Source organism: Drosophila navojoa, chromosome X (assembly GCF_054131105.1).
Source record: "Drosophila navojoa isolate 15081-1374.11 chromosome X, UAZ_NAV_1.0, whole genome shotgun sequence".
Classification (NCBI taxonomy): domain Eukaryota; kingdom Metazoa; phylum Arthropoda; class Insecta; order Diptera; family Drosophilidae; genus Drosophila; species Drosophila navojoa.
Genome location: NC_142895.1, coordinates 1,942,654 through 1,969,521, shown reverse-complemented (window position 1 = coordinate 1,969,521; position 26,868 = coordinate 1,942,654). Strand labels below are relative to the sequence as shown.

The 26,868-nt window shown below is 44.6% G+C and overlaps 3 protein-coding genes across 5 annotated transcripts in view; 1 reads left to right on the top strand and 2 right to left on the bottom strand.

Annotated features, from left to right (window-relative positions):
- Window positions 1-9,442: 9,442 nt before the first annotated feature.
- LOC115565311 (uncharacterized) lies at window positions 9,443-10,370 on the bottom strand. The gene has a single exon (XM_030390405.2). It carries the CDS (start codon window positions 10,303-10,305, stop codon window positions 9,814-9,816), a length of 492 nt encoding a protein of 163 aa, XP_030246265.1. The 5' UTR covers window positions 10,306-10,370; the 3' UTR covers window positions 9,443-9,813.
- A 980-nt stretch (window positions 10,371-11,350) lies between these two features.
- LOC115565310 (uncharacterized) lies at window positions 11,351-15,886 on the top strand. 3 transcript variants are annotated; one of them, XM_089264174.1, is made up of 13 exons: window positions 11,351-12,168; window positions 12,246-12,494; window positions 12,550-12,678; window positions 12,741-12,959; window positions 13,018-13,230; window positions 13,309-13,530; window positions 13,595-13,855; window positions 13,924-14,193; window positions 14,233-14,373; window positions 14,438-14,683; window positions 14,747-14,992; window positions 15,053-15,205; window positions 15,267-15,886. In XM_089264174.1, exons 1-13 carry the CDS (start codon window positions 11,460-11,462, stop codon window positions 15,668-15,670), a joined length of 3,462 nt encoding a protein of 1,153 aa, XP_089120300.1. In that variant the 5' UTR covers window positions 11,351-11,459; the 3' UTR covers window positions 15,671-15,886. The 3 variants fall into 3 exon arrangements, with proteins under 3 accessions (XP_089120300.1, XP_030246254.1, XP_030246260.1); XM_030390394.2 differs by having other exon boundaries at window positions 13,924-14,373; XM_030390400.2 differs by lacking the exons at window positions 13,924-14,193; window positions 14,233-14,373.
- Window positions 15,887-24,544: 8,658 nt separating this feature from the next.
- Window positions 24,545-26,868, bottom strand: part of LOC115564709 (uncharacterized) — a 63,458-nt gene continuing 61,134 nt past the window's right edge. Inside the window, exon 3 of the transcript XR_016197416.1 lies at window positions 24,545-24,571. The gene's annotated coding sequence lies outside the window, so the exon portion shown is untranslated. The remainder of the gene's footprint in view (window positions 24,572-26,868) is intronic.

Sequence of the window (26,868 nt, the reverse complement as noted above, 5' to 3'; positions counted from 1 at the left end):
CTCTCTCTCTCTCTCTGTCTTGCTCGATCTCAACACAAACAGTTTTAGATTGATTTCGCTGTCTCTCTCGCTCCCACTAGTAAGACATTAGCTCCCTTTATATATATCTATACCTCTTGCTTGATCTCTAAAAATTTCTTGATAGATAAGAGTATATCTGTCTCTCTCTCTATCTCTAAATAGTTCTCACTGCTACGAGATTATCTCTTCTCTCTGCCTCCCTCAATCACTAAATTGCTCTCGCGAGCATGAGTTTATCTGACTTTCTCTCTTCGCACTCCGTTCTCTACCTCATTGCTCTCCTCTCTCTTTTTCTCTGTCTCTGTTTCTTTGTTATTCCATCTCTCTAAGTACATATATCTGGAATTTTCTTCTACAATCCCTATCGCTCCTATTTGCCATATCTCTTTCTATCTTTCCCTTGCTCTTACTATCTCTCTCTCTCTCTCTCTCTCTCTCTGCCTCGCTCTATATCTTACACTATATCTTCCCATTACGCTTTCTTATTTTCTCCCACTCGCATCACTCTCAGCATCATTTCTTCTTATTCCTTAGATCTACTTAATTGCTTGGCGTCGTTCCTCATTCACAGGTAAAATCTTGGCTCAGTGGTTAAGGTATTTTATGGCTCTACCTTTACGAGGGTAATTCAGGTAGTTTTCTTAAATCTGAAATTGATTTGTTATGTGGTTGAAGCCTTTTATGGGTTTTGTCTTAAATAAATTTAAGCGCCAAATTATCTTTTATATATTTTATTCTTGAAAATCCTTCTGATTCTCAGTTCTGGAAAAAACTGTAAAAAATAGATGGAAAGAAGTTTGAAACATATAATATTGCTCTACATAAAAAGAAGAAAATAATTATATATGAATACAATTTCTAAGCCTGCTTCGCCTAAAGGAAATATCGAATATTAAGTATTACCCTAAACAGATTTTCCCGACTCATCTTTAATTGAAGACAAATGTCGAACCAGCTGACCAGGCCAATTTGGAGAACATGATAAGAATACGGGGAACGTTGGATGAGCGTGTGAAATGCAGGCTGAAGTAATCGGATAGTTTTTATCGAAGCTCTCCAACCAGCCCAATTTGGAAACCCAATGAACTCATAAACGAATGAATCGAGAATCGTGAATTGTTGAGCACAAAAAGTGCTTTGTGCTATTTATTGATAGGCACAATGTGTGGCTATTGTGAATGAAGCCCAAAAGTGGGTATAAGGTTACCTACCTACAGAGAGAGGGAGAGAGAGAGATAGAGATAGAGCTGTCTCTGTCTCTGTTTGAATGTTAAGGAAATGTCAATATTTGTGATTACCGCGTGGCATTTCTAGCGAATTCGCGTCGGTATGGCTTTGTTTTATTCTCTATTACCTCAAGGGTCGTTGCGGCTTTTCCTTTGTCAGAGCCATAAAACCCAGAAGAGAGTGAGACAGAGAGAGAGAGAATGTGTAAGGAACAGTTGTTTTGCTGTTGATTATGTAATGCTCGTGGCTCGAAATTAAGACGCAGTTGCAATCGCTTCGCCGGTATCAGTTCCTATTTGGTTTAGCCAGCTCGTTGCCCGCCTTTGTTTGTTTGCTCGCCAATTCCCGTCGGCTCACAGTTTGTGCTCATCCGTTTCCGATAATCGGATATGGTAAAAGCGTTGACCGTGGGAGCGACGCGCGACGAGTGCCAAAAGGAAATATATTCAAATCAATGTAAATGAACTGAAAGCAGATGCTGTCCCAAGATTTTTGACTAATGGCATTAAAATTCGCTCAATTATCGAGGAAACATATCAAAAAGTGCAGCGAATAGGGAGTAAAGAGTGGAGAATGGAAGTTAAAGTGGAGTCTAGTTTTCTATTTTTGATTCATAAGTTAAGAGCAGGAGATAGTTGAGCTGGAGACTTGTATTATTAGTGGATCAATGGTACCAACGAGAAGCTTCGTATAACGAGTAACCAATGAAAATAACGAGTAGCTGATTGATAAACTTGTATGAGGAGTTGCTAAGGAGCAGATATATCACACAATATGTCACACAGATAACAGAAAATATCGCGTAATATTAAGAGCCTCATCAGAGGCTAACATATAAAGTAGAGCAGTAACGTCTTAGAGACTTATGTAAGGAGCACTTGATAAACCTCGCTTTCATAGTCAAGTTATATCAATCGAATCGAGTGCCAATGTCTAGAAGTAAGGAGTATCTATAGCGAGTAACTTTAAGTGAGCGTGAAGTAGCTCACGCTTATATATGTACATGAGGCCTTGATATCTCAATCCATTTCCTTACATACGTACGTACGTACGTACCTTGAAATTCTATTCGTTGGGCTGTCTTCTAGCTTAACCATTATCCATATCCTGTGGCGATCGATCGATCAATCAATTTCGGCTGTGAGCTCATCAAACACTTGTGTGTGTGTGTGCGATATTTGTTAATGTGGCTGACGCTTCAGGGGCAACTGCTGACAAGTGTTCAAAGGGAGATAAAGAGAGAGCGAGAGCGAGAGCGAGAGAGATAGAGGCAGAGCTAAGCGGATTAAGTTACAGCAGCGTGTAAAGGACAATGCAGGACGAGCTACATAAAGGAAAAAAAGGGAAGCGCCAAATTCAACCACTGACAACAATGAACAAAAAAGACAAAGTAGTAGAGATAGAAGAAGAAGACGCTGGTGGAGGAGGAGCAGAGGGAGGAGCATGAGTGATATAACAATGCGACGTGCAGGTGGTGCGAGAAGCGGGGCGCGCGTCATGTGCCAAGTGGATTCGCAGCTTGTAATCCTTGTAACGAAAACTCAAGAGTTCCTGTTCACACATGACACGAGAATCGCATTCGGCGATTAGTTTGACCCGATGTTGGGAATACATTCCTATCGAGCGCAAGTTTTTGGCTTGAGTCTTTCGTTTTGAGTAGATCTCTCTCTCTCTCTCTCTCTCTCTCTCTCTCTCTCTCTCTCTCTCTCTTTGTCTGTCGAGTGGCACTTGACTGTGCCATAGACCAAAAAACAAGCTGCGTCTGTCTCAAGTGCAACTCGAAAGCGCCTTCAGCCATGCAAATTAAACCAAAATTTCAAGTACAGTTGGACAGAAGCAATACACAGAGAGAGGGAAGGGAGAGAAGGGGAGATAGAGAGAGAGAGAGAGAGGGATAGAGTGCGTGAGAGAGAGATTGTCTTGCTTGCCAGCAGCTGTTGCTGTCGTTAAGCTTCGGCTCCACACGCCGAGCAGCTCATAAAACTTAAACGCTGCGCAGTAAAAATATATGTAAGCACTGTCCAATACTCACAAAAAGTGTTGGGCAATAACAAAAGCAACGGCTGACAACACTCGGCGTTGGTCATGTCATCGATGCTGTTGCCGATAATGATGCGGCTCATTTGTTGGCCAAAATAATGTCTTTCTCTTTTTATATGCTCGTATCCCGGAACGTGGCCCTACTGACTGCCTCATGCTCGTCCAGTCGAGCTCTTGAAGTGCTTCACAGACTTAAATCTAGCACTTATAGGAGTTGAGTTCTAAGACTGCATTTGTTATGGAATATATCATTTAGCAACGCCCTCAAGTAGCATATGCATCTATTGTATTCCTAATCTAGATTCGAGCTATAAAAGGGTATGAGATATAGTTTCTCTCTGATGTATCCGGCAGTCGATGGCCCTTGATATATCTTTAAGGGACTTCAGATATCGTTTATATGCTTGTGAGGACAAATCTCGGGGAATATATCATTCAGATTACAATGCACAGCCATCCAGGCGTAACCCAACTTCAAGCCGAAGAATCTTTGTTCCAGCTCTTAGCTTTGGAGTTTCAGACAGCATGCCCGACATCGAGAGGAACGTAGAAGAAAATCAATGCACTCTTTACACTTCACAAACGGGCATGAAGCTGAAGCTGTAGTCAATTGTATACGACTAGCGAATACCCTGTGCGAAGCACTTGAAGCATCCCTTTATAAAAGTTGCATCAGCTCAATTTGACTTGAGTCTGAATGTCTTATTGCTATGCTATTTTTTTCAAATATATATATATATGCATTATCAATGCCATCGATATACCCTCTCGATACACGCTCAACATATACAGCGTATGGGAACGATGGCAGCGCGTGCCCTCATAAAACGCAGCAGCCACAACGAAAATGATTAAATTTGCAGCGCCTTGCGAAAGGATGCGAAAGTGCGTGCGTGTATGTGTGTGTTTGTGTGTGTGTGTGTGCGAAGTCGTAAATATCCGATAGCCATCCAAAGTGCTCAATTGGAAGCGAGAGACAGTGAAGCAGATCCCTCTTCGTCGTATACTTATACACTCGACTGTTAAAATATTATTATTTTGTAAGCATCTGCAGAGATTACATAAAGTGGCTTGTCATATACCCTATGGCAAGAAGGAGCACAAATGGGTTACTCAGCTGGCTGTGCTTGATGGGTATATTTGTTGCTGTTGGTGATTCCTCAAGTCTATGTATATATCATATCATAGAGCGGTTGATATGGCTTACAGAGATATAAGTTGTCTGCATATGCATTACCATTGAGATGCCCTGTAATTGTTTAGTCATGATATTTCGTGAATAAGTGAGCAATAGACTCTCCGATGAGATGAGACGAGGCTGACGGAGCTCGAACTGAACAGGTATCTATATAATATTTAAAGGTTCTTTACCTGCTCCCTCTTAAACAGCTTGAAATTGATAATATTACAGATTTCAATTGCAATTCCGACTATTTTCTTTACGATATTAAACTATCTTCCTTCCGACTTAATCTCAACTAGTATAACAGTACACCGCCGGTCTAGCGGATAGGAGCTGCTAGATTTCTATGTAGTTCATCCATCATTGTAGCGCTTTGCTTTAAATTGTGACACAGTCAAACAGTATGGCTTCCCCTTCGCCGTCGTCGAGTATGCAACAGAATAGCTCTCAATCGATCAGCCCAAAAGTATGCAACACCAAAGGGAAGAGCTCACAATATTTGTGGAAAATTGTGAACTAGCAACGTCACATTAAAAGCAACTTAATTAAATTGTAATTGGATATTTTTTGAGCGCGTTTCCTGCGACCACAAACAAACGACGGCGTCGCCTCATCTAATGTGCCCCAAAATTCCCAGCCCCAGCCCCCGGCCGGGCTGACACGTGGCCCTCGACTGCTGGGCGGGGCGGGACGGAGCGGGGTTGATTTGGTTTCTGATTGTGTGGCCGCAGTGAGGGGGTTGTCCTTTGCCTCCTGCTGCATTGTTGATGCAACGAAACTAATTTAAAGTACTTCACGCGATGCGAAGCGACGCGACGCGAACCAAGTCAACGGCTAATCCGACGCACTCGCTCCAGCAGTGTGTGATAAGTTCGTTAAGTTGTCGTCGACGCATATGGGACAGTAATAACAATAAGCTGATAGTAATTAAATAGCCCAGCCGCGTGCCACGCAGAGGACATGAGTCAAAAAATGTCCCTTAATAAGTTGATATTTGGGCTCATCAAAGGCGAGATAACTAACTTTCACATGCCCCGCGCCCTGCATCGCCTCGCTTGTCATAACTATTCGTTAGAAATGCCGCATTCGTTACAATTGAAATATTCCAATTAACAATTGCGATAAGATTTGTGTGCGTAGATAGAAGTATTTAGCGATGGGCGTGGGTGTAGATATATGCGTAGGTTTTGGCTCAATTGCTGCTCTTTACTCGTTGCTGTCACTTGCTCAGCGATCCCTTGGCTCTACTTCTGATTTACATAGACATAGAACATGAGTTTGATGAAACCTTTCGTGAATTTCCATTGAAAATGGGAAATCAGGGTATAATGGTTTTGTTAAAAGTATGTAACAGGCAGAAGGAGGCGTGGCAGACCCCACAAAGTATATATATTCTTGATCAGGGCGACGAGCTGAGTTCATTTAGCCCTGTCCGTCTGTCTGTCCGTCTATCCGTCCGTCCGTCCGTATGTATGAACGCGTCGATCTCAGAAGATATAAGACCTAGAGACTTCAAATTTTGTTTCCTAGGTCCGTATGTATCACGCGCATATCGAGTTTATCACTAAAAATCGATAACAACTACCGATATTTTATTATCGATTAAAAACCTTATCGAAAGCTATTTTTTTAATTATATCTTCTACACCTTTAAAGCTAGAGCTTCCAAATAAATGTAGACTTATGTGTATTTTATATAATTTCGGTTTTTGTTTAAATTTACCCCCCACCCCTAAATTCACCCCCTCACCCTCACTTTTATAAAAGGCGTATTTCAAGTACTAGAGACTTCTGCTTTGGAATGTACATACATCTGAACATTATAATGAAGTTCTGAAAGTTTCATTAAGATCGTAAGTCTAGAAATTAAATTGTTCAACAAATAAATTCGTATTATATTGCCCGCACTGCAGCGCAGCCCAAGCGCAGTCACTGCTTACTGCGCAGTTAGCAGAGCGCGTACTGATACGTGCGTGTGTATGTATGTATGCCTAAACGAAGTGTAGACTGAGTAGAATATCAGATTGGAGGGTTCAGGGTATCTCCTAGACGAGCAGTCTCGACTAGAGTTTTCCTACTTGTTGCTCTCTACTTTTGCCTCTACTCGAAACACTCAAGTGTCACAGGTGGTACTCGCTACTCGCTATTCGCTACTCGCTATTCGCATTGTTATGATGTCTCATATATTAATCACGCAGCTATTCACTCGTTACTTTTACTGCACACTACTTCTTTCTTTCTCGTTATAGCTTACATTTATTTAGTTTCTTTCCATAGAATCTTCGTCTACTGCAAGTCCTAAATTGTCATACATTATACACATAAATAAATAAAAGCCAATTATTTTGGGCTATCCACCTCGACTCGTTACTTTTCAAAGATTTCTGACGAACGTTGCTATATCTTGCATGAGAAATCTTTCATAATCACATTTCCTTTGGCTTGGTGATGCTTTTCATTATTTCTATTACCTTTTCATTGTTCTATAAAAGATTTGCTAGTTTAAGCCACTCGTTACTTACGGCTTTAATTGAGCTGGCTTACTCACCCATTAAATTCGCCGAGCTTTAAAATGTTTGGCTCGCAATTACTTATGTGGGCAATTGCGTGCAGCACACACACACACACACACACACACACACACACACGTCGACTGGCAAACAGCCATTTCACATTACGTTTAGGTCTGATTGGGGGCGGGGGCGGGTGCGGGTGCTTGGGCAAATTTATAGAATTCTCTTTGACAGGCGCCGCATCAACGTTGGCGTCAACTATTTGCACAATATATTCCGAAAATCTTTTAACGAATAAAATTTCATTTGTTTACAACTCATTGAAAAGCCACAAAGCTTTCGCCCATGGGCTTTATTTGTCAGTTTGTTGGTCAACATGTGCGTGTGTCTCACTCTCACTCTCCCTCTCACTCTCACATTGTTGTTGCTCTCGCTCTGTTTACAGAGAATTATGGTTCGCATTGCTGGGACAATTAAGACTTGGGCACATAAACGACCAAGTTGACAGTATTAAGAACTGTGCACCCCAAAACTTTTAATTGAAATAATTCGTTTTGGGATTGGCAACAGCAACAAACTTCAGACAGCAAACTTTAGCGCTTTGTTTGCCATTTATTGCTGAATCATGTTTCGATGGCGTTTTGCAAATTGGCTTTGTCTTTAAAAAGCGCCTTCAATCACTTATAGTCGGTGGCAAGTGCTAAAGCCATTCCAGGCGCAGCTCATGTAACGAGATAGCTTCCATGTAAGGAGTTCCTTTCACCGCCCTCCCTCACCCTCTGCCCCTTTTCTTCTGCTGGCTATTGATAGCATAAGTAGCTTTAAATACAGCAAATAAATATTGTTTCAGAGTCGTGAAACTTTTGACAGCTTTGACAGTAATGAAACAAACAACTTATCAGAGTCAAGCATAAGGAAACGAATCCCTGTGAGTTTATAGACATACAAAGAAAACAATGTTTGGGTATTTCAGATAAAGTAGAGAGAGAGAGTAGAGAGAGAGAGAGGGAGAGAGGGAGAGAGAGAGAGAGAGAGAGAGAGAGAGAGAGAGAGAGAGAGAGAGAGAGTAGAGAGAGAGGGAGAGAGGAAGAGAAAATCATGGAAAGTACAGATCTTAGATTGTATTCCATGACGAGTAAGTCTAACGAGAGTTCAGTTAGAGTAACGAGCTTTTGAGCCTGGGAGTCAGCTAGACCTGGGGCATACTGAGATTTATCCAGAGTAAAGAGTAATTTAACCAACCCACTGTGGTTTTTTCAGAATGTATTTTCAGAATGAACTTAACAAGCGTAGTTGTGTTTCGTGGATCAGTACTTTTGTATGGCAAAGCGTTGCAAAAGGTTTTATATGCAGAGTTATTAACAAATTTGTACAGATTAATATGAAACTAATCTTTTTTGTCCGAATCCACACGTTTTCGATCAAATTTAATTTTTCTAGTACAATATGAGTTTAGTCGTGCTAATCTGGTTGACATTTGGAGCAACAACAATCGCTCAGTCGACGCAGTACAACAACATATATTGGCAAATATTGCACAAAAACACTTATATGAGGAGAACATAAGCTTAATAAATCAAAAAGTTAAAGGCTTTGTAAATTACATTCGTAAGCACCTGCCGAAGTGTAATTCAACTCTTGAAAGATTTAAGATAAAACACTCGGAATGGCTTGGCAAAAGCTTATTCATTGACATCACTGGTCAATATGCCTTAACAAATAAAATGGGTCGCGCAAAATGTGATTACGAAAGCGCTGGTCCACGTCTAAAAAGAAAATTAGCCGCCGAAATTTCTAAAGAGAATAACAATTCATCTCCCTTACTCATACATGCAGCCACAGTTTCAGCTAAAAAATCAAAAATGGCTATTGTTTTAAAAGCAGCTGGGAATTGTGAGAGTATTGATGATATAAAAAAAAAACTTTTTACGGATGAACCAAAACAAATGTCACCCGACAGTGCTCTTGCTTTTATATTGTGCGAAAGTTTTTGTGGCATATCACGATAAATATCCTTGGTATCCCATGTCGCCCACAGTTCACAAAATCTTAGTACATGGGTACCAAATAATAGATACATGTTTAGTTCCTGTAGGCTGCCTTGGGGAACATGCATCTGAATCAAGAAATAAACTATACAAAAGCGATAGAAGAGGCCACGCAAGAAAATGCAGTCGACTAGACAACATCACTGATGTTTTTAATAGATCAATGGATAGTTCGGATCCATTGCTGTCTAGCACCTTTTTTAAAAAAGGATCGCAGCGAATCAAGTTAAAAGTAATACCAGCAGAAGTGATATTCCTACTACAAGAACCACTTATAGAAATACCTTCGGAAAATAATGAAGTGGATTCGTCAGACGAGGAAGATGAGGGTGAACTTGAGGTCATTGCTTCAGAAGATGAATATTTTGAGCCAGAATAAAGTAAACCTAATTAAAAATTTGTTAAATTGATCTATTCTTTTAAATATATTTACTTAAATTTCATTTCTTTATAATTATTTTTTTCTTTTTTAAAATACAAAATAAAAAAAAAAGTATTTTATGCAACATTCACCAATATCGGCCAGATCGGTTATATGGCAGCTATATGAAATATTGCTCCAAATCATATAAAACTTGGTAGGTCATCTAAGGAGCGTAAAATATTCATACTATCCAAATTTCAATGTAATAGCTTTAAATTTAGAGTTTATGCCAAAAAAAACTTAAAAAAAACCACTGTGCAACCTAAGATACTCACAGTTAAACAATTCGAGCTCAGTTCAGTGACAACAACGAGTGGTTCATAGAGGTAACGAGTAACGAGTTTATTCGTCGCTTAGCTAAAAAATATATCCTCTGTCGCCCACGAACTTGTAGCAGACACGCTTGAAGCACATGCGCCTTGGCGCCGCGCTGACTTGGGTGGTGCTGCTGCTGGCGGTGGTTGTCGCCGCTGTGGTTGATTCGCTCGTGGCGTTCGTCGCTGGAGTTGTGCTCTCGCTCGTCGACTCAGGGTCCGCGCTCGTCGAGTTACTCGCTGTGGTGGACTCTGTGACGGTGCCATCGTCCGGGGTGGTGGCATTGCTAGCCAAGGTGGTGCTCTCCAGCGGATCCGTGGTGGTGGCATTATTGGGGCTCTCGGTGGTGGTGGCATTCGATGGTTCCGCCTCGGCGTCGAGGAAATTCAGCAAGACATCCATGAACTTCTGTATGGCATTGCGATCCTCTGCGGTGAACGTCTGCGCCGTGGTGCCAGCAATGAGCCACGCACCGCTGGCCGTGGCAATCAGCAGCACCAGCACGAAACGTTGATCATGGCTCGGGGCGGACATTTGGTATCTGTGTGGGTTAATTCAGCTGGGATGCTTAGGCTGTTAGTCAAATTTCTAACTGGCTGCCCACTGTTGGCGATTTAAGCATTTTATACCTAGCTCTGCTACTCCGTATCTCTATGCGGAAATCGGAGCATCCAAACTCGGTCCACGCCGCACAGTGGCTCTGGGCACGTGCATGACCAGCAGCAACAGATTAATTGTTAACTCTGCGGCTCTGCTTCAGTATCTGGGTCAGCGTCTAATTTCATGGCTACAGTGCGAGCGAGCTTTTATTTTAGATATACGCAGCTCTCTCTTCTTATCTTGCCCTAACTCTCTTTCTCTCTTTGTGTCTTGCTCTCGAGCATGGGTTAAGAGATTTGCCGTTGCATTGCTAGAGAATCGATTGACGTTGATTGGAACCACTAGAATACTTGAAAGGAAAACCTATAATAGTTCTATTTTGGCTCATTTATTTCCATTATAGTAATATGTCAATATATCTGAAAGAGGAAGAGAAGACTATAAGTGACTGTCTTACCAGAGATCATCCCAAACAGAAACTTGTGTCAAGAAGGAACAAGATTATAAAGATATATGCATTTACTCCTCCGGCAAGTCCAAGTTTAATGCTTATAAGCTACATATATCTATGTATAAAGACAGCCCAAAGATCTACCTCTACGAGATCTACATAATATAGAGCCACAAGATCTTACCTTTGAGCAGTGGCCAGACAGTCGTTAGGCATCCACGACTTGGAGCTTGGATATCTTGTGGAGCACAGCGGCAGATAAACCGCAGATGACAAATAATGCGAGAAGAATGCGAATGTGACAAGCGAAGCGAAATCGAGTCGCTGTTGTCAACATCAGCGCCGATGGTGTTTGGCGATTTGTGGTCACGTTTGCTGCATGCCAACACCGCATACGACACGATTATCTTTGGCTCTGCCGGCCGATGGGGCGTTATCAGCAGCTGCGACAAGTAGTCGCATTTACTCACAGCGCAGCTGATAAAAATCAGCGCAATGAGGCCGGGGCCATAGCCATAAAAGCGCTTCGCCCACTGCCCATCAATATCAATCGCTCAGGTTGCGATCATCTGGGCGCACTTCTGAGAAATCTGTGCAGATTCAAGTAAGACAAGTGCAAGTGGACGAGGACAGCAAAATGTGGCGCCTTCAGCTGTTTCTGATTCTATCAACCGGCTTCCTCATACCGTTCGAGGCGAAGCCGACCACGACCTCAACGCCGGCTCCAACCACAGCGTCGTCGGCGGCGACGGCGGCTAGAAGAGCTGAGAATATTGGACGACTGGCGGCAAAGGATCTGGCCGATCTGCTTATGGCCAGCATGCAGGCGCGCGGCATCAAGCTGTCGGACTCCCAGGAATCGACGATCAAGGCCCTGCGCGACATGGAGGCGACGGAGCTGCAGGGCGGCGCTGTGCTGCTGCAGGTGGGCATGGACGTGATCATCGATGTGCTGATTGGCAGCAGTGCGAACGGCAGCTGTGATCGCGTCATCAAGGACATCAAGCGGTCGACGGACAAGAACAGCCTGACGCTCAGTCTGAAATCCTTCCTGGCCCTCTGCTCCTTCAACGGCATCGAGTGCTCGCAGAAGCAAGTGGTGCAGATCATCAAGAGCACCACATCAGTCAAGGCCTCCGACCTGCCCATGCTGGGCAGCCGCAGCACGCGCACAGCCCTCCAGCAGGCGGGCAAGGCGGACAACATCAAGGGCGACCGCGAAACGATTGTCAGCTTCCTGCAGCAACGCAGCGTCTCCGAGCTGAGCGCCATATTGAGCACCCTGCTCCAAGTGTGCGGCGCCTCCAGCGTCGAGACGCAGCGAATTGTGCAGAATCTGGTTGAGAGTAAGTGGCGATTGGGAGGGGGGCAGACAGTCCAATCGATTCTAACTTGCACTTTCCCTTCCCCCCGAAACTTGTAGTGGGCCCCAAGGACGAGAGCAAGGACTCGAGCGTGAATGTGCTGCAGATCAACGGATTTAGCACGCTCATCATTTCCCTAACCGACAGCTTGACGTCTATTGCGAATGGCAACAAGAGCGGCTTCTGTGCGGCCACGCCAGACAGTTGGATTGTGCGCCTGCTGGATATGGGCGTGGCAAAGGTCATTATCATGGGTCTCATGACGGCCCTCGATCGCTCGCTGCCCGCCACCTCCAACACGCTGATACGTAAGCTAGAAGCAGCTGAGAATCGACCTGTCATTGTAGTCCCCGATCTTTGCAGAGCAATCGGCGAACCTGATCAATCCCGATGTACCCCTGGGCAAGGACTCACCCACCGCCAAGCGTTCCAGCGGCTCTCTGCCTGTCGTTGGCGGCCTGTTGGCCAATCAAGGAGGCAACTCGATTACAAGTGAGTGTGGCCCGCTAGCAATCTAAGTAGTTGCCCCTTCTATAATCGTCTAATCCTTGCAGCTGGTGCCAAGAATATTATCTCAGGAAATAACAATTTCTTTGGACAACTTGTCGATGCCAATATTCCCGCCGCTGTGGATGCCAATGTCTTGACCAATACCATCGGCACGGTGACAGGCTCCGGTGCGGGAGGTGCCGCCAGCCCCGTCAGCTCGGTGCTTGCTTCAGGGCGCTCGCTGTCTCGAAATATTGCCAACCAGGGTGGCAACACTATAACAAGTATGCATTTTTTGAATCAATTTTTTGTTTTTCCTGCTTAATCCTTTCCCTTCTTCAGCTGGTCCCAAAAACGTTGTGACCGGAGATAACAATTTCTTTGGACAACTGGTGGATGCCAACATCCCTGCGGCTGTGGGTGCCAACATCTTGACCAATACTGTTGGTACAGTTACTGGCTCTGGTGCCGGTGGCAGCCCCGTCTCATCCGTACTTTCCACCGGAAGCTCTATCCCCCGGAATATTGCCAATCTAGGCGGCAACACGATAACTTGTAGGTGCCCAAGCCATTCGCCCAAGGGAAACTCCCTATAACCCTCTCCTCTCTCTCTCTCTCTCTCTCTCTTTCCAGCTGGTCCCAAAAATATCGTTAGTGGCAATAACAATTTCTTTGGCCAGCTCGTGGGTCTGGATGTGCCTGCGGCCGTGGACGCCAATGTGCTGACGAATAGGGCCGGTACGGTCACAGGTAACCAGGCCCTTACAGGCGGCAGCGCTGCCGCGACCCCACTCTCAGCCGCCTCTTCGGCGAGATCTGGCAATATTGCCAACAAGGGCGGTAATACCATCACAAGTAAGTGCATGCCCCACAAAGGTGAGCTTATCCTCAACTGATCTGCCGTCTTCATCATCAACAGAGGGTCCTAAGAATGTGGTTAGAGGCGATGGCAACACGTTCATCACTGGAGTCGATGGTGATATTGCCGCTGGAGTTGGCGTCAATTTGCTCAACTCTGTTGTGGGCACGGTCACAGGCGGCTCTGGAGGAGCAGGCGGTGCTGGTGGTGCCGGTGGTGCTGCTGGTGGTGTTGGCGGTCTCTTGGGCGGTGTCACTGGAGCTGGCTCTAGCCCCGCACGCGCTCAAAATATTGCCAACAAGGGTGGTAATACCATCACAAGTGAGTATTGAACTTTGTTATTTGTGTAGATCTTTTCGTCTAACTCTACTTCCTTCTCTATGTATCAGCGGGTCCTAAGAACATTGTCACCGGCAGCGGCAATACCATCATCAAAGCAGTCGATGCCGACGTTCTAGCGGGAGTTGATGCCAATGTGCTCAACAGTGTTGTGGGCACGGTGACAGGCGGAGGTGCTGGAGGCGCTGGAGGCGCCGGAGGCTCTCCCGGTGCTGGTAGCCCAGCCGCTGGTGGTGTTGGTGGTCTTTTGGGCGGTGTTACCGGCGCTCTGGGCGGTGTCACTGGCGGACTTTTGGGTGGTGTCACCAAAGGCGTCTTGGGTGGTGTCACTGGCGGACTTTTGGGTGGTGTCACTAAAGGCGTCTTGGGTGGTGGTGGAGGCGCTGGCGGTCTGGTGGGCGGTGCTACCGGAGGTCTCTTGGGTGGTGGCGGTGCCGGCGGATCCTCTGGCGGCGCTGGTGGCCGAAACGTTGCCAACCAAGGCGGAAATACCATCACAAGTGAGTGCATTCTACGAAAACGTAAAGTCCACCTCGTCTAATCTACTTTTTATATCATCAACAGAGGGTGCCAAAAATGTGGTTAGAGGCGATGGCAACACGTTCATCACTGGAGTCGATGGTGACATTGCCGCTGGAGTTGGAGTCAATTTGCTCAACTCTGTTGTGGGTACAGTCACAGGCGGTTCAGGGGGCGCTGGTGGTGCTGGAGGTGCTGGCGGTGCTGGAGGCGTGGGCGGTGTTGTCGGAGGTCTTTTGGGTGGCGGCTCGGGCCAAAACATTGCCAACAAAGGTGGCAACACCATCACAAGTAAGTGCACTTGGCCGACATCAAGGCAGATCAGTTGTAATTTCCCGAATTCGTGCTGAACAGCGGGCCCTAAGAACGTGATTACTGGAAGTGGCAATACGGTGATCAAGGGAGTGGACCTTGACTTGGTTGCTGGAATCGGCGCCAATGTGCTGAACACCGTTGTGGGCACTGTAACTGGCGGCAATATACCTCGTGACGACATCGTCCAGGTGGTGGATCGAGATGGTAATCTGCTCATGAACATCTGGGACAAGGACGGTGTGACTGCGACCAATGTGGCCAATGACTTTTCCAACACCGTCAACAGTGAGTGTAGCGGCTGCATTTTGAGCTGAGCCATGGCTAAGCACTTACCGCCTTTTGCAGGGGGCCCCAAGCAAATTGTGATGGCTAACGACACGACGATCTTGAAGCTGGTGAACTTGGATGCATCGGCATTGGCCAAGATTGATCTGCTGAACTCCATCAGAGGCAGCAGCGCTGCCTGCAACGCCAACAAGCTCGACAACGAGCTGAACAGTGAGTAGCATGAGCGAAGATCAGGGCTGAATCGAAGAGTTCATTGTGAAATTGTTTGCAGCTGGACCGGAGAACGTCGTTGAGGGCAATCGGAATACCATTGTCACCCTATTGAATCTCAACTTGGATGCGCTGGTCAATTTGCAGGCCTTGAATAGCGTTATTGGCAGTGTGGGCAACGATTGTCCAGTGACACCCGAGCCACCCACACCGGCGCCGCCCACTCCGGAGCCACCCACACCGGAGCCGCCAACTCCTCAGCCACCGACTCCGCAGCCACCCACGCCTTATCCCCCCACACCCTTCCCACCCACTCCCTTCCCACCCACACCCCAGCCTCCCACCCCTAATCCACCTACCCCCAACCCCAACAACTGTTATCGCCGCTACTGCCGCAGATGGCGCTATCGCCCCAGTTACCTGTGCTACAAAAACTGCGGCGGCTCATACGTCCACAGCCCCTGAGGCAGCGCAGCCCAAAGGATTCGCTCCGGGCCAGACGTGAGCTGCTTCGAAAATGCTAAAAGGCTAAGCGAGGCAGCCGTACATCCCCCCCATCCCCCCTCTATTTATATCGCATAGCATGCACCTATTTATTTATTTTGCCTACTTTCTAAGTGAACTTGTTTAATGTGTTTGATGTATTAAAAGACAACTGAATTATTTATTACAAAACGAAAACTTTCTCAACTGGGCTGGGCGGGGGGAGCGGTGGAAGGGGGCGTGAGACACTTTTAAATTTGAGAAGCATACATATTTATAAATTCCCCCCATGAGGTCGCACACAAAATGAATCGACGTCAGATTGTGATGGACTCGAAGATGCCCTGTAGTTGTGCACTCTGTACTCGTTGGGGAACTGGGCTCGCCTCCTTCCAAGCTGGTAAAAAGTACCAGGTACAATGGTGGAAAGGTAAACAAAATGCAATTACATTCAAAACGAAAAAGTTTAAACAGTGCGGGGGCGGGGCAGGCGGGGACCGGACCAGGACTAGAGCCAAACAAATGGAGGGCGAGAGCCAGAAAGCAACTCGGCATAAATAAAAGATAACATTATTAACACCCAAGAGCCAAGTGAAGCGCCTCGAGTACGCGGCTAGACAAATGGGCGTCAGCGCTGACTCAATACGGAAAAGTTGGTGGTTGCCCCGCCCGCAGAGCCACTGCCCGCCTACACGAATTGGAATGTAGAACGTGCTCACGCCACATGAAATCATAATGAAAGCAATAAAAATATCAGCAAAGTTGCCCGAACAACCAAAAAACCGAAGCAAACACAAGAAAACAAGAGAACAGAAAGCAAAGTACTGAAAAATGTACGAAACGGAGCTGATTCTTGAGTTGCCCGTGTCGCGCCCATAATTGATGACCTGAGATAATTTGTTATGGTTATGAGACGTGAAACAAACACGGGGCGGAAATACGTAACGTAAATACGGAAACACCAAATATGGAGCACAATTATAAATTTGAGACCAACAGCTTATGGCACTTCCCTCTCCCTCTCCCTCTCGGTTGCCCAGGATGTGAATGCCGAATGCTGAATGTTGCCAAGTTGCTAATGATAAGCGATAAGCGTGAACTTCACTGGGTGTTAAGTATTATGCGACACCTCTGGGAGCCAATTCGTTCCACTTGGTGTGTGGGTAAACTCCTAATGAATACCAGCTAGCTTTTTGACTCCTAAGAGGCAAACGGAAAGCAAAATTATGAGTACTTTGCTTAAAGATGCAAATTTAAGTGTGCTTTAGCTGGAAAGCTTACAATTTTTATTGCCGCAGAGAGCGACCAATGGAAGTTAGGGGCAGAATAATATGGTGAAGGAAATTTATAGAAAGTTAGCTATTGTCATGATTGGGGCTACCATTCCGAAACAAGTCCTGCTCTTGGAGATGATGTCCCGGTATCCCGACCTGACACGGAGTTGTTTCCGTCGACCGTTCCGTAACGGCCCATATGGGCTTGCTAGCTATTTATTAGAGATTATTAAAGATTTATTTCTTTTTATCGACAATAATCGATTAATGGATTTCATTTTTAATCCAAATTTGAAAAATTTTGTAGATGATCTACAGATTTACTGTGTATACCCGGCGAATATTAAGATCTAGTAACTTACAGATTTTAGATACCACGCCCCCTTCGCTTCTTCTGCATGTGTGCCTAAAAGAATCGTAGAATAATACAAATATCGGCTCCTTGCAGGCTTCAGATTATCTCCCAGTAGAGCTATCTGGATAAGAGCAGCCCAACTTCTTATAACTATTAAATTCATGTATAATACTAGTAATAATAATAATAATAATATAAATACTATCAAATTCACACTCACTTGTCGTTATATACTCAAAGAAACAGAGAGAGAGAGAGCAGTAAAATATCGTATGCCTCACGAAGTTAAAGAACTATGCGAAAAGGCAACAACAAAAAATAAGTCTGCAAATTTATTAAGAGCAAAACATTCGCTTGCTTGAAAAATGTTTGTTGACTAAATCAATATTTTTTTCTTGTTTCAGTTTCAGTGCGGGTTGTCAGGGCGGGGCCTTCAGGGGGGGGTGAGACTGGGCTAGGCATATAAAATGCAACAGACTTTTAGGCGCAGACATGTTTATGTACTTGTCAGACAGCCAGACGAGTTCCGCAACTATGCCCCCGCCCCCTGCCCCCTGACCCTGTCCCCCCGTTGTACGACTGTCTGTCTGCCTGACCCTGTTTTATTTTTTTCTTTTTTCCCTTTTTCGGTTGGATTTGTATCGCCCGCAGCTGGGGCTCAGGTTGTACTACATCTACATCTACATCTAGAGCTATCCAGCCATCTAGCTGGCTATCCATCCAGCCGTAGTAGTCTCTGGCTGGCTTTCACTTTCGCTCCGCTTCTGCTTCACTGTCCGCCATCTCTGTCTGCTTTTATTTCTATTTCTATTTTTATTTTTTTTTATTATTGTACATAATTTGCACGTGCTACGAATATCTAAAATTTACGAGCGAGCGAGAGCGAAAGTGCCCAGGTCGTCGCATCGGTGGTGGGGCGGCCCACTGTGCCGCGGCCAGCCCACATGACACTAGTTACGCTGTCCCCGCTGTGGGCCGAGCGCTTAGGGCTGAGGGCTGAGGGCTGAGGGATGTCGGCCGCGTCTGTTGTCATGTACATTATTTTGCTTTCAAACGTTCGCTGTAAAAGTAAAAGTCTCTAAGCTTTAAATGAGTGGAGCGATGGCGACGACGGTTTTGGTGGTTGCGGTGGTGCTACTACGCTGCAAATCTGCGGCGCTTTTGTTTTTCGCCTCTGCTCAACGAAGTCAAACTGCCCCACGGGAGGCGCTTGTTGCTTGCTCCGACACGTTTTATGTCCAAAATAAATGTGAACTAATGCATTTTTATTAATATATACAAGCGTGCTGGGAATCCCAACAATGATCATTGGCAACATCATCATCATCATCATCAGCATCGTCAGCTTGATGATGATTAAGCATAAAAACCACAAATGTTTTTTAAATGCAGTGCTAATGCGTATTCTGCTCGTTGCTCGCCTGTCTCGCCTCTGTCTACTAAGTAGTACGCCCCACGCTCCACGCCCCACGCCCCCTGGCCTTCCGTCTCTCACATCTCACTTTTATTTTTCTGCAAATCCTGTTGAAAATATTTAGCACAGGATGTACGTGTTAACGTCATCGTTGTTGTTGTTGTTGTTGTTGTTGTTGTGGATGAGTTAAGGCTGCCCCACTTTGGCACCACTGTCACCCACTCATGGTTACAGCTCACATCTGTAATGACTCAGCAGTTTCAAAGCGAACATTTACAAGTCTTAAGATAAGCTCAAGTTGCTCTCTCTCTCTGTCTCCCACTCTCTCTCTCTCGCTCTTTCTTTGTCTTTCTCTCTGGTTGCTTGAGTTCATGACCTTTTGTGCTTGCTCAACTGCAGTCAACTCAAGTCCTACTATGTACAAATCATCAATTGTATCAACTATTCAACACACACACACACACACACACACACACACACACACACACACACACACACACACACACACACACATGTGCATTCTAATTTGTACATGTCTGGCAACGCCTGCTCGTCGTCTAGCTAGTAGCAGGAGTCAGCACATAAACAACCTCATCATGAACCCCCTTCGGGGCATGACACGCATTTGCTTGGCAAAATTTTGCCAATTGTGTCCAGTCAGACAGCTAAATGAGCCTCTGAAGCGACGAGAGCAGCGAGTGATAGGCAACGAGTGGGCATTCGAGCGAGGCAAAATCTATTAGACAGCCATGCCATAACATCAAATTCAAATTGAAGCACAGACTTGGCACTGAGTATTCGTGCCTGCTACTCGGTACTATCAATTGGCTAATCGTAACTCACTTCTTTTTCTTCTTAATTGTAAATAAATGTCGTTACTCAAGTACTTGGTTCTAATTATATTAGACGTCATTCGTTATCTACTGGTCTTTGCTCGTTACTCGGTACTCGTTGCTCGTAAGTCGTTTGTTGTTAGTCGTTAGTCGTTTCTCGTAAATCGTTTCTTGTTACTCGTTTCTCGTTACTCGTTACTCCTTCCTCGTTTCTCGTTTTTCGTTACTCGTTTCTCGTAAGTCGTTTCTTGTTACTCGTTTCTCGTTATTCGTTTCTCGTTTCTCATTACTCGTTACTCCTTCCTCGTTTCTCGTTACTCGTTACTCTTTTCTCGTTTCTCGTTACTCGTTACTCGTTAGTCGTTTCTCGTTACTCGTTTCTTGTTACTCCTTCCTCGTTTCTCGTTTCTCGTTTCTCGTTTCTCGTTACTCGTTTCTCGTTACTCGTTTCTCGTAAGTCGATTCTTGTTACTCGTTTCTCGTAAGTCGTTACTCGTTTCTCGTAAGTCGTTACTCGTTTCTCGTAAGTCGTTACTCATTTCTCGTAAGTCGTTACTCGTTTCTTGCTACTCGTTTCTCGTTACTCGTTTCTCGTTTCTCGTTTCGCTCCCTCATTACGCTTTAGTCGTCGCTCCTTACTCGTTACATCTTACTAGCGCTTAGCTACTCGTCACTCTTTACTCGTCATTCATCCTTCGGAATCTAACGAGTAGTTGGATCAGCGAGTAGCGAGTAATCGCTGGCATTAAGTGAGCAGCAGCGCAACAATATCAATGCTCTAGGCATTAGCAGCAGTTCCACAGATCCTTAGCTAACTCGTTGCTCCCCGAGCTAAATGCAGGCTCTGTTGTCGACTTGATGGCGGCTGCTATTAGTGTGATGGAATGCTGGCGCAGAGACTCGGACATGGCGGGCCTCATTACTCACACGCTGGCGCCTTGGAGTAGTCCATTTGCATGGCAAACGGCGCAGACTGATGGCCAGCCTTGTGAGAGTCCAGACTTTATTATCCACTTCTTTTCAATGCGTCCACCACTAACTGAAAAATAAAGAAGAAATACAAAATAAGAGGGAAAATGCCCAAAAACAGTGAGCCCAACAGCCGAGCCAAAGAAATGCAAAGGCGGCACTTTGCATACTAAGAGGGTGGCAGCAGCTACACAAGCTACACAAGGGGCGGGCACGGGCGCTCCGGGTCTGAGAAGGTGGGCGGAGCGGGGGCTTCGCTTGTATGGAATAAATAGAAAAAGTAAATAGCGAGACTCTATTGACATTTTAGGGTTTCATTGTAAAGCAATTTAAATTATTGTATATACTTTATTTCTATTTCTATATTATGCTCGAAATACCCCTTAGAAATTGATGTGAAATAAGATGAACTATAGGAGAGTGAACAGGAATTGAATGGATTATTGCAATATACATACATATATAGAGAGTGGATAGTGGATATATAAGGTATATTCTAGGTATTACTTGTATTAAGATTATTTGGAGAGCGTATATACTATATGTTAGATCTATACCCTACTTCCCCAGTCTTCAGAAGGTATTTCCAATTAATTGTCTATGCTGTCACTCTTCAGACTACAGGGTATCATCTTGGTCGTGCATACCTCAACTCGCTTATTTGATTATTTTTGAAACTTAAGCATTCAGGACATCGTGTCGCGGTTCGTGTTCTGCTTGTGATGCATCTTCGTGCCCTAAGCTCTTGGACAGGGCGTCTTACGAGCCGGCTGCTGGCAGAGAGGCTGGGCTAAGGCGAGCATAGATCTCGGCTACAGCGAAACATACCGCCCCTACCCCTATCGTCTGCCCCGCCCCTGCTTGATTTTATTTTGTGCAAATTTTTCAAATGTTATCCTTAATTTAGTTTCTAAGTAGATGCGAGTCACGTCTCAGGCAAATGACATTTTATTTGTGGATTTTTATAGACTTTCGTTCCGTATGCGTGTGCGTGTGTGTGTGTGTGTGTGTGCCTCTGCGTGTTTCTCTCTGTGTGTGTGTGTGTGTGTGACTACCCTAGTCAGCTCTGAAGCCAAGCTGTTAAGCTAAGGGGGCGGCTGACATTCTATATGTGCATATATGTACATGGATACATACATGTGTATCTAAAGAAATGTTTTGGATCTCCACCAGAGGGGGGAGTACTCTCCCCACCCCCAAAAACCGAAAAATAGGTCGTTAATTTGCTTTCCTTGAATGTGTGTGTGCGTTTCTCGTGATTTTTATAGATATTCGCTCAACTCTCAGTGGGTCACATGTGCTATTGATGAGTCACTGAAATGGCCCACGCCCATATGGGGGAGGGGTGGGGGCGGTGCCGGTGTCGGAGCGCTTTGAATTTGTAAAAATATTAAAAACGTGAATGCGTTGCGCAAAATATCTGAAATGGGAGAAAAGCCGAAGAAAAAACAAGCGAACTGAATGTAATTGATAACACAGTTCATCTATAAACGAAACCCGAATTCCGCTGAATGAATGATAAATGAGACTGTTGAACAACATCAAGCGAAATGATATTGGACTTTGAACACAGCCGTTTTTATGGGTGCGTTAATCACATTTGTTTTACTGCCAAATGGAACTCAATTAAACTGAGCGTAAAGGTAAAAATGCGATTTAAATTTGATTCAATTCGGATTTGTTGCAACAAGCGCAGCTCAAAGGTAAGCGAATTGCATTCAGTCATCTATCTCTTTCTATCTTAGATGTGTGTCTCTCTCTCTCTCTCTCTCTCTCTCTCTCTGTGAGTCAAACTCTTTGTTCTCTTTTTTTCTTTTTTTTATCATTTACTCTCTCTCTCGCTCTTTCTCTATCTTTACCTTTATCGATATACTTCCCAATTCATTTACATATATCTTGTCGACTCTTTCTATGTTCCAACTCTCTCGCTATCTATCTATCTATCTCTCTATTTTTTCTTCAGTTTTGCTTTTCAATCTTATTCTATCCTCTATATTTACATCTCTTTCTCTCCTATTTCTAATATTTTCCTCATTCGATCAAGTTCTCTTTCTAATGCATTCCTTTCATATCTCTCTCCTTCTTTCTCATAGCATACTGCTTCATCTGTTTATACTGCCTCGTTTTCCCTTTCTCTCTCTCTCTCTCTCTCTTCCCCTTTCTTTCACTTAATCCAATCAATCTCGCTTTTTCTCTCCCTGAATCTCTTTCATTTCCATATTTCTATCTGTTTCTTCCTTCCTCTTACCTTCTCCCTCTCTTTCCTTCTACGTCTTTTCTTCTCTTTTTTCACTCTCTTTCCTTGCCAGAATCTTTTCATCTCAGTATCTATCTTCTTATTGCTCATCGCTTCTTTCTGTCTCTTTTCTTCACTTGCCACCAATTCTAGTACAGTTCTCTTTTGTTCCCATTCCCGGATAGCTAAAGAGCTTTTGCTACACTAGTCATATTATCGTACTATTCATATCATGCGTGAGCAGAAGAGACTTGCAATGGCCCCCCATGCGTTGGGTAGAGCTGTTTTAATGGTGCGCAACGTGCGCAAGATAGATGCACGAAGGCAATGCTTAAATAAATGAAAACCAAGAAATATGACCGTATAAATGTATTAAAAAGCAACAACAACAACAACACGAACAGAGCATAAAGCATACGTAACGGTAGCTGTGGCAAAACAAGCCAAGAAAATTCGATGTGTGGGAGAAATTGAATTGGGTTTACGGGGCGAGGACGAAGTCGAAGCTAGATGCGCCTGCAGTTGGGGTAGATGTGTACGACATGGGGATGATTGCTGCCGGTGCTGCCGGTGCTGTTGTTGTTGTTGTTGTTAATGCTGCACGGATCACCTGGCTTGAGCTCACAACTTACGCACAATAAAGCAAAAATTAAAAAGAAAAGCACAAACTAAAAGAGTCTAAATGCGTAGAGGCCGCACCGTCCCATAGACCTACGACCCATGCAGGGTGAACATAATGTCGAGCAAGTCCTGTCAAATTCGACTGTAGCAAATGGTATTTACGGCTGATAGGAGCGCCAGTTGGGAGACTGAAAGGTGGAAGCTGCTTACCTGTGGGCGTGACAGGCAACAGCACCCCCTGCCTGCCCCTACCACTTGCCAACTTCCCTGGGCATTGTGTAAAAAAAGGCAACGGTTCCATTGTTTCCATTTTTATGTTTTCTTTTTCTTTGCATGCTCTATGCGAGGGTCGCGCGATTCGCTGAAGCAGCTCGTAAGGCATACCGGGTGCTTGGTAGAGGCGAGTGTGGCAGCTTAAAGCGAAGATGTGAGGAATCGTAGGAGCAATAGGTAGTTGGAGTTGAGTTATATTTGAGCGGAAATGAAGTTATAGAGCAGCACGATGAAAACTTGAGGAGATGAAGATACAGATAGAGCAACACGATGAAAACTTGGGCATGAATGTATGTAGTATATCCTTTCTGTCGTAGAACTTATATACATTCAAAATATATACATCAAACTATGTTGGAAAATGCAGTTTAAAGGAAATTATATCAAGAAGATAGGATGGTATCTATGAACTCTAGGGAGAGGACCTATTCTCTTATATATATGAAATATTACGTTTGTCTTAAGTCTCTAAGCCCAGATCTCATTTCTATACTTTAGTTATATAGTTAAAACCGAGCTAAGATATCTAATATATGATCTGTCTATGTCCGTACATTGAGATATATCCATAAACTATTATATAGCTATAACTGTGCTCATATATTTTTTGCCTAGATGTTTCTATATCTACCATATCTTGGCTTTATATCTACCTACCTCCATGGCATGACCTTACACTTAAGTCTTACTTAATCTCAGGTGTACCCCTGCCTCACCTCCCAGCTCTCTCTACTCTACTTGCATCACTTAGCCATAGCTCTTGCTCTCTTAGAGTATTGAAACTTCAGAATGAACAAAGGTATTTCACTTTTTTATTGTGTAAATTTTTCTTTTTAGTATGTTGTATTGTTGTTGCTCAACTTAATGGCCATTGTTGTTGTTGTTGTTGTTGTTGCTGCTGCTACGGACTGCGGCTGTGGCTGCGGGTCGCAACAATGGTAGACAAAAGGCGCCAACACTTTTGCATCACTTCGATTGTAATTTCATGCCCGAATTATCCTTGGGGAGACATTTACCCTAAACGAAGGCGCGCACACACACAAACACACCAACACACACACACACACACACACAGCTCGAGAGACAAGTTCATGTATATAAATTTCAATAGCAAGCGGCGAAAAGCAAAAGTCAAATGTTGAAGGGGGCGCGTCGAACAGCAGGAGTGTGGGGGGGGGGTTGGTGCGGGTGCCAAATACACACACACACACACACACACATGTACGCAGTACAAAACATAGAAGGGCGCACAGCAATTGCAACAGCAGCAGCAAGACATAGACAAACTCCAATACACACACACACACACACACACACACACACACACACACACACACACACACACACTACACACACACACTACACACACACACAGACGAGCATACACGCACACCTTTATTATTATTTTTACACTTAACTTCCGGTTTACGCCTATTATGCCCAGTGTTCTCTTGCCTTCTCACCTTCCTTCGGCCCGCCGTCTGCTGCCGCCGTCCTTCATTCGGCTCCACCTCGTCCTGGCATCAAATTACGAAATCCTTGTTCTACTCGCAACTGCTGTGCATTGTGTCTGTGCGCTCTGCCTCATCGTTCGCTAGATGAAGTTATTGTCCCTGGCATGTTTTGTTGTTGCTATTGTTGCTGTTGTTGTTGTTGTTGCTGGGCGCGTGTTTTCACGTGTTCGTTCCGCATAGTTCCGTTTGATATGCCACAAAGGTGTCACAGTCAACGGCATTGTCCACATGGCTGCCACAACCTCAGCTACTCCAAGTATGTGTGTGTGTGTGTGTATGTGTGTGTGTGTGTATGGCATACTTCCTCTTTTCACACCAAAAGCTCTTTTTTTTCGTGTATTTGTTTGGTATTCCCGCACGCATTGAAAGGCGCCTTTGGTCTTGCCTGTCTGACATTGAGATATCAAGCCGTTCAGGATTTAGCTTATTTGGCTTTATTTAAAGTTCAAACAGGAAACAGAGAGAGAGCGAGATAGAGAGAGCAAGAGAAGCACAGAGAGAAAGACAGAGACCGAGATAGAGAGGGAGAGACAGAGAGAGAGAGAGAAAGAGATAGAGAGACAGAAAGAGTTACAGAGAAAGAAAGAGAGAGAGAGATACTGATAGATAGATTGAGATAGAGAGAACGAAAGAGATAGAGAGATAGCGATAGAGAGAAAGAAAGAGATAGAGAGGGAAATAGAGAGAGATAGAGAGAGGGATATAGATAGAGAGAGATAGAAAGAGGGAGAGAGAGAGATAGAGAAGGACAGAGAGAGATGGCGAAATGCGAGGCTACACTTCAATTTAGCTTGAATCGATAAGTGTGATGCTACTATCGATATCTAAATTTCAGCAGCTGCTCAAGTTATCGATAACAGTCGAGTGTGACAGCCTAATCGTTGAGCTCTTAACTTTGAGATCTTGATACATGACTTGAATTCAAACAGGAAAAAGAGAGAGAGAGCGCGAGAGCGAGAGAGAGGGAGAGAGAGAGAGAGAGAGAGAGAGAGAGAGAGAGAGAGAGAGAGAGAGAGAGAGAGAGAGATAGCGAGGTGCAGGACTAGAGCCAATAATCCCTGCGTATTCCAGCTATTAGCTATCGAATCTAGCTTTAATCGATAAGTGTGATGTTATTATCGAAAGCTAGTCGATAGCTGCTCAACTTATCGATAACATTTGAGTGTGACTGTAATAGAACTGGCCAATACATTGTGAAGTGCACTGTGTGGCCCAAGCTTTGACATCTTAACTATGAGACCTTGATACCTACATATATTATGTAGCATAAAGTAGAGTGTGAAATAGGGATACGAAACAAATATCACTTTAAGAACATACACATATAGATCTATACATATATGACTTTGAAACTAATTCTAAAATCGCCTACAAACTGGGAAGTAGAGCTGACATTTGGCTTAGTCTGATTCGAGTGATTGGATGGGTTTGTTGGCGCTGTTGCTGGCTTTATAGCCTAGCTAGACCTCAAATAGCTGCCACCACAAAACGCACACACAGACAGAGTAAGAGAGAGAGGGAGAGAGGGAGAGAAAGGGAGACAGCGAGACACACGCTTTGATTGATGCGCCGTAACTTCGCGTGAAATTGCACACCAGAAAATCCAAAGCGGTGGCAGCAGGAAGCGGGCAGGTTGTAAAGGCAACAGCTACTTGTGAAAGCCAAAACAAAGCCTGGCTAAAACGGAAGCA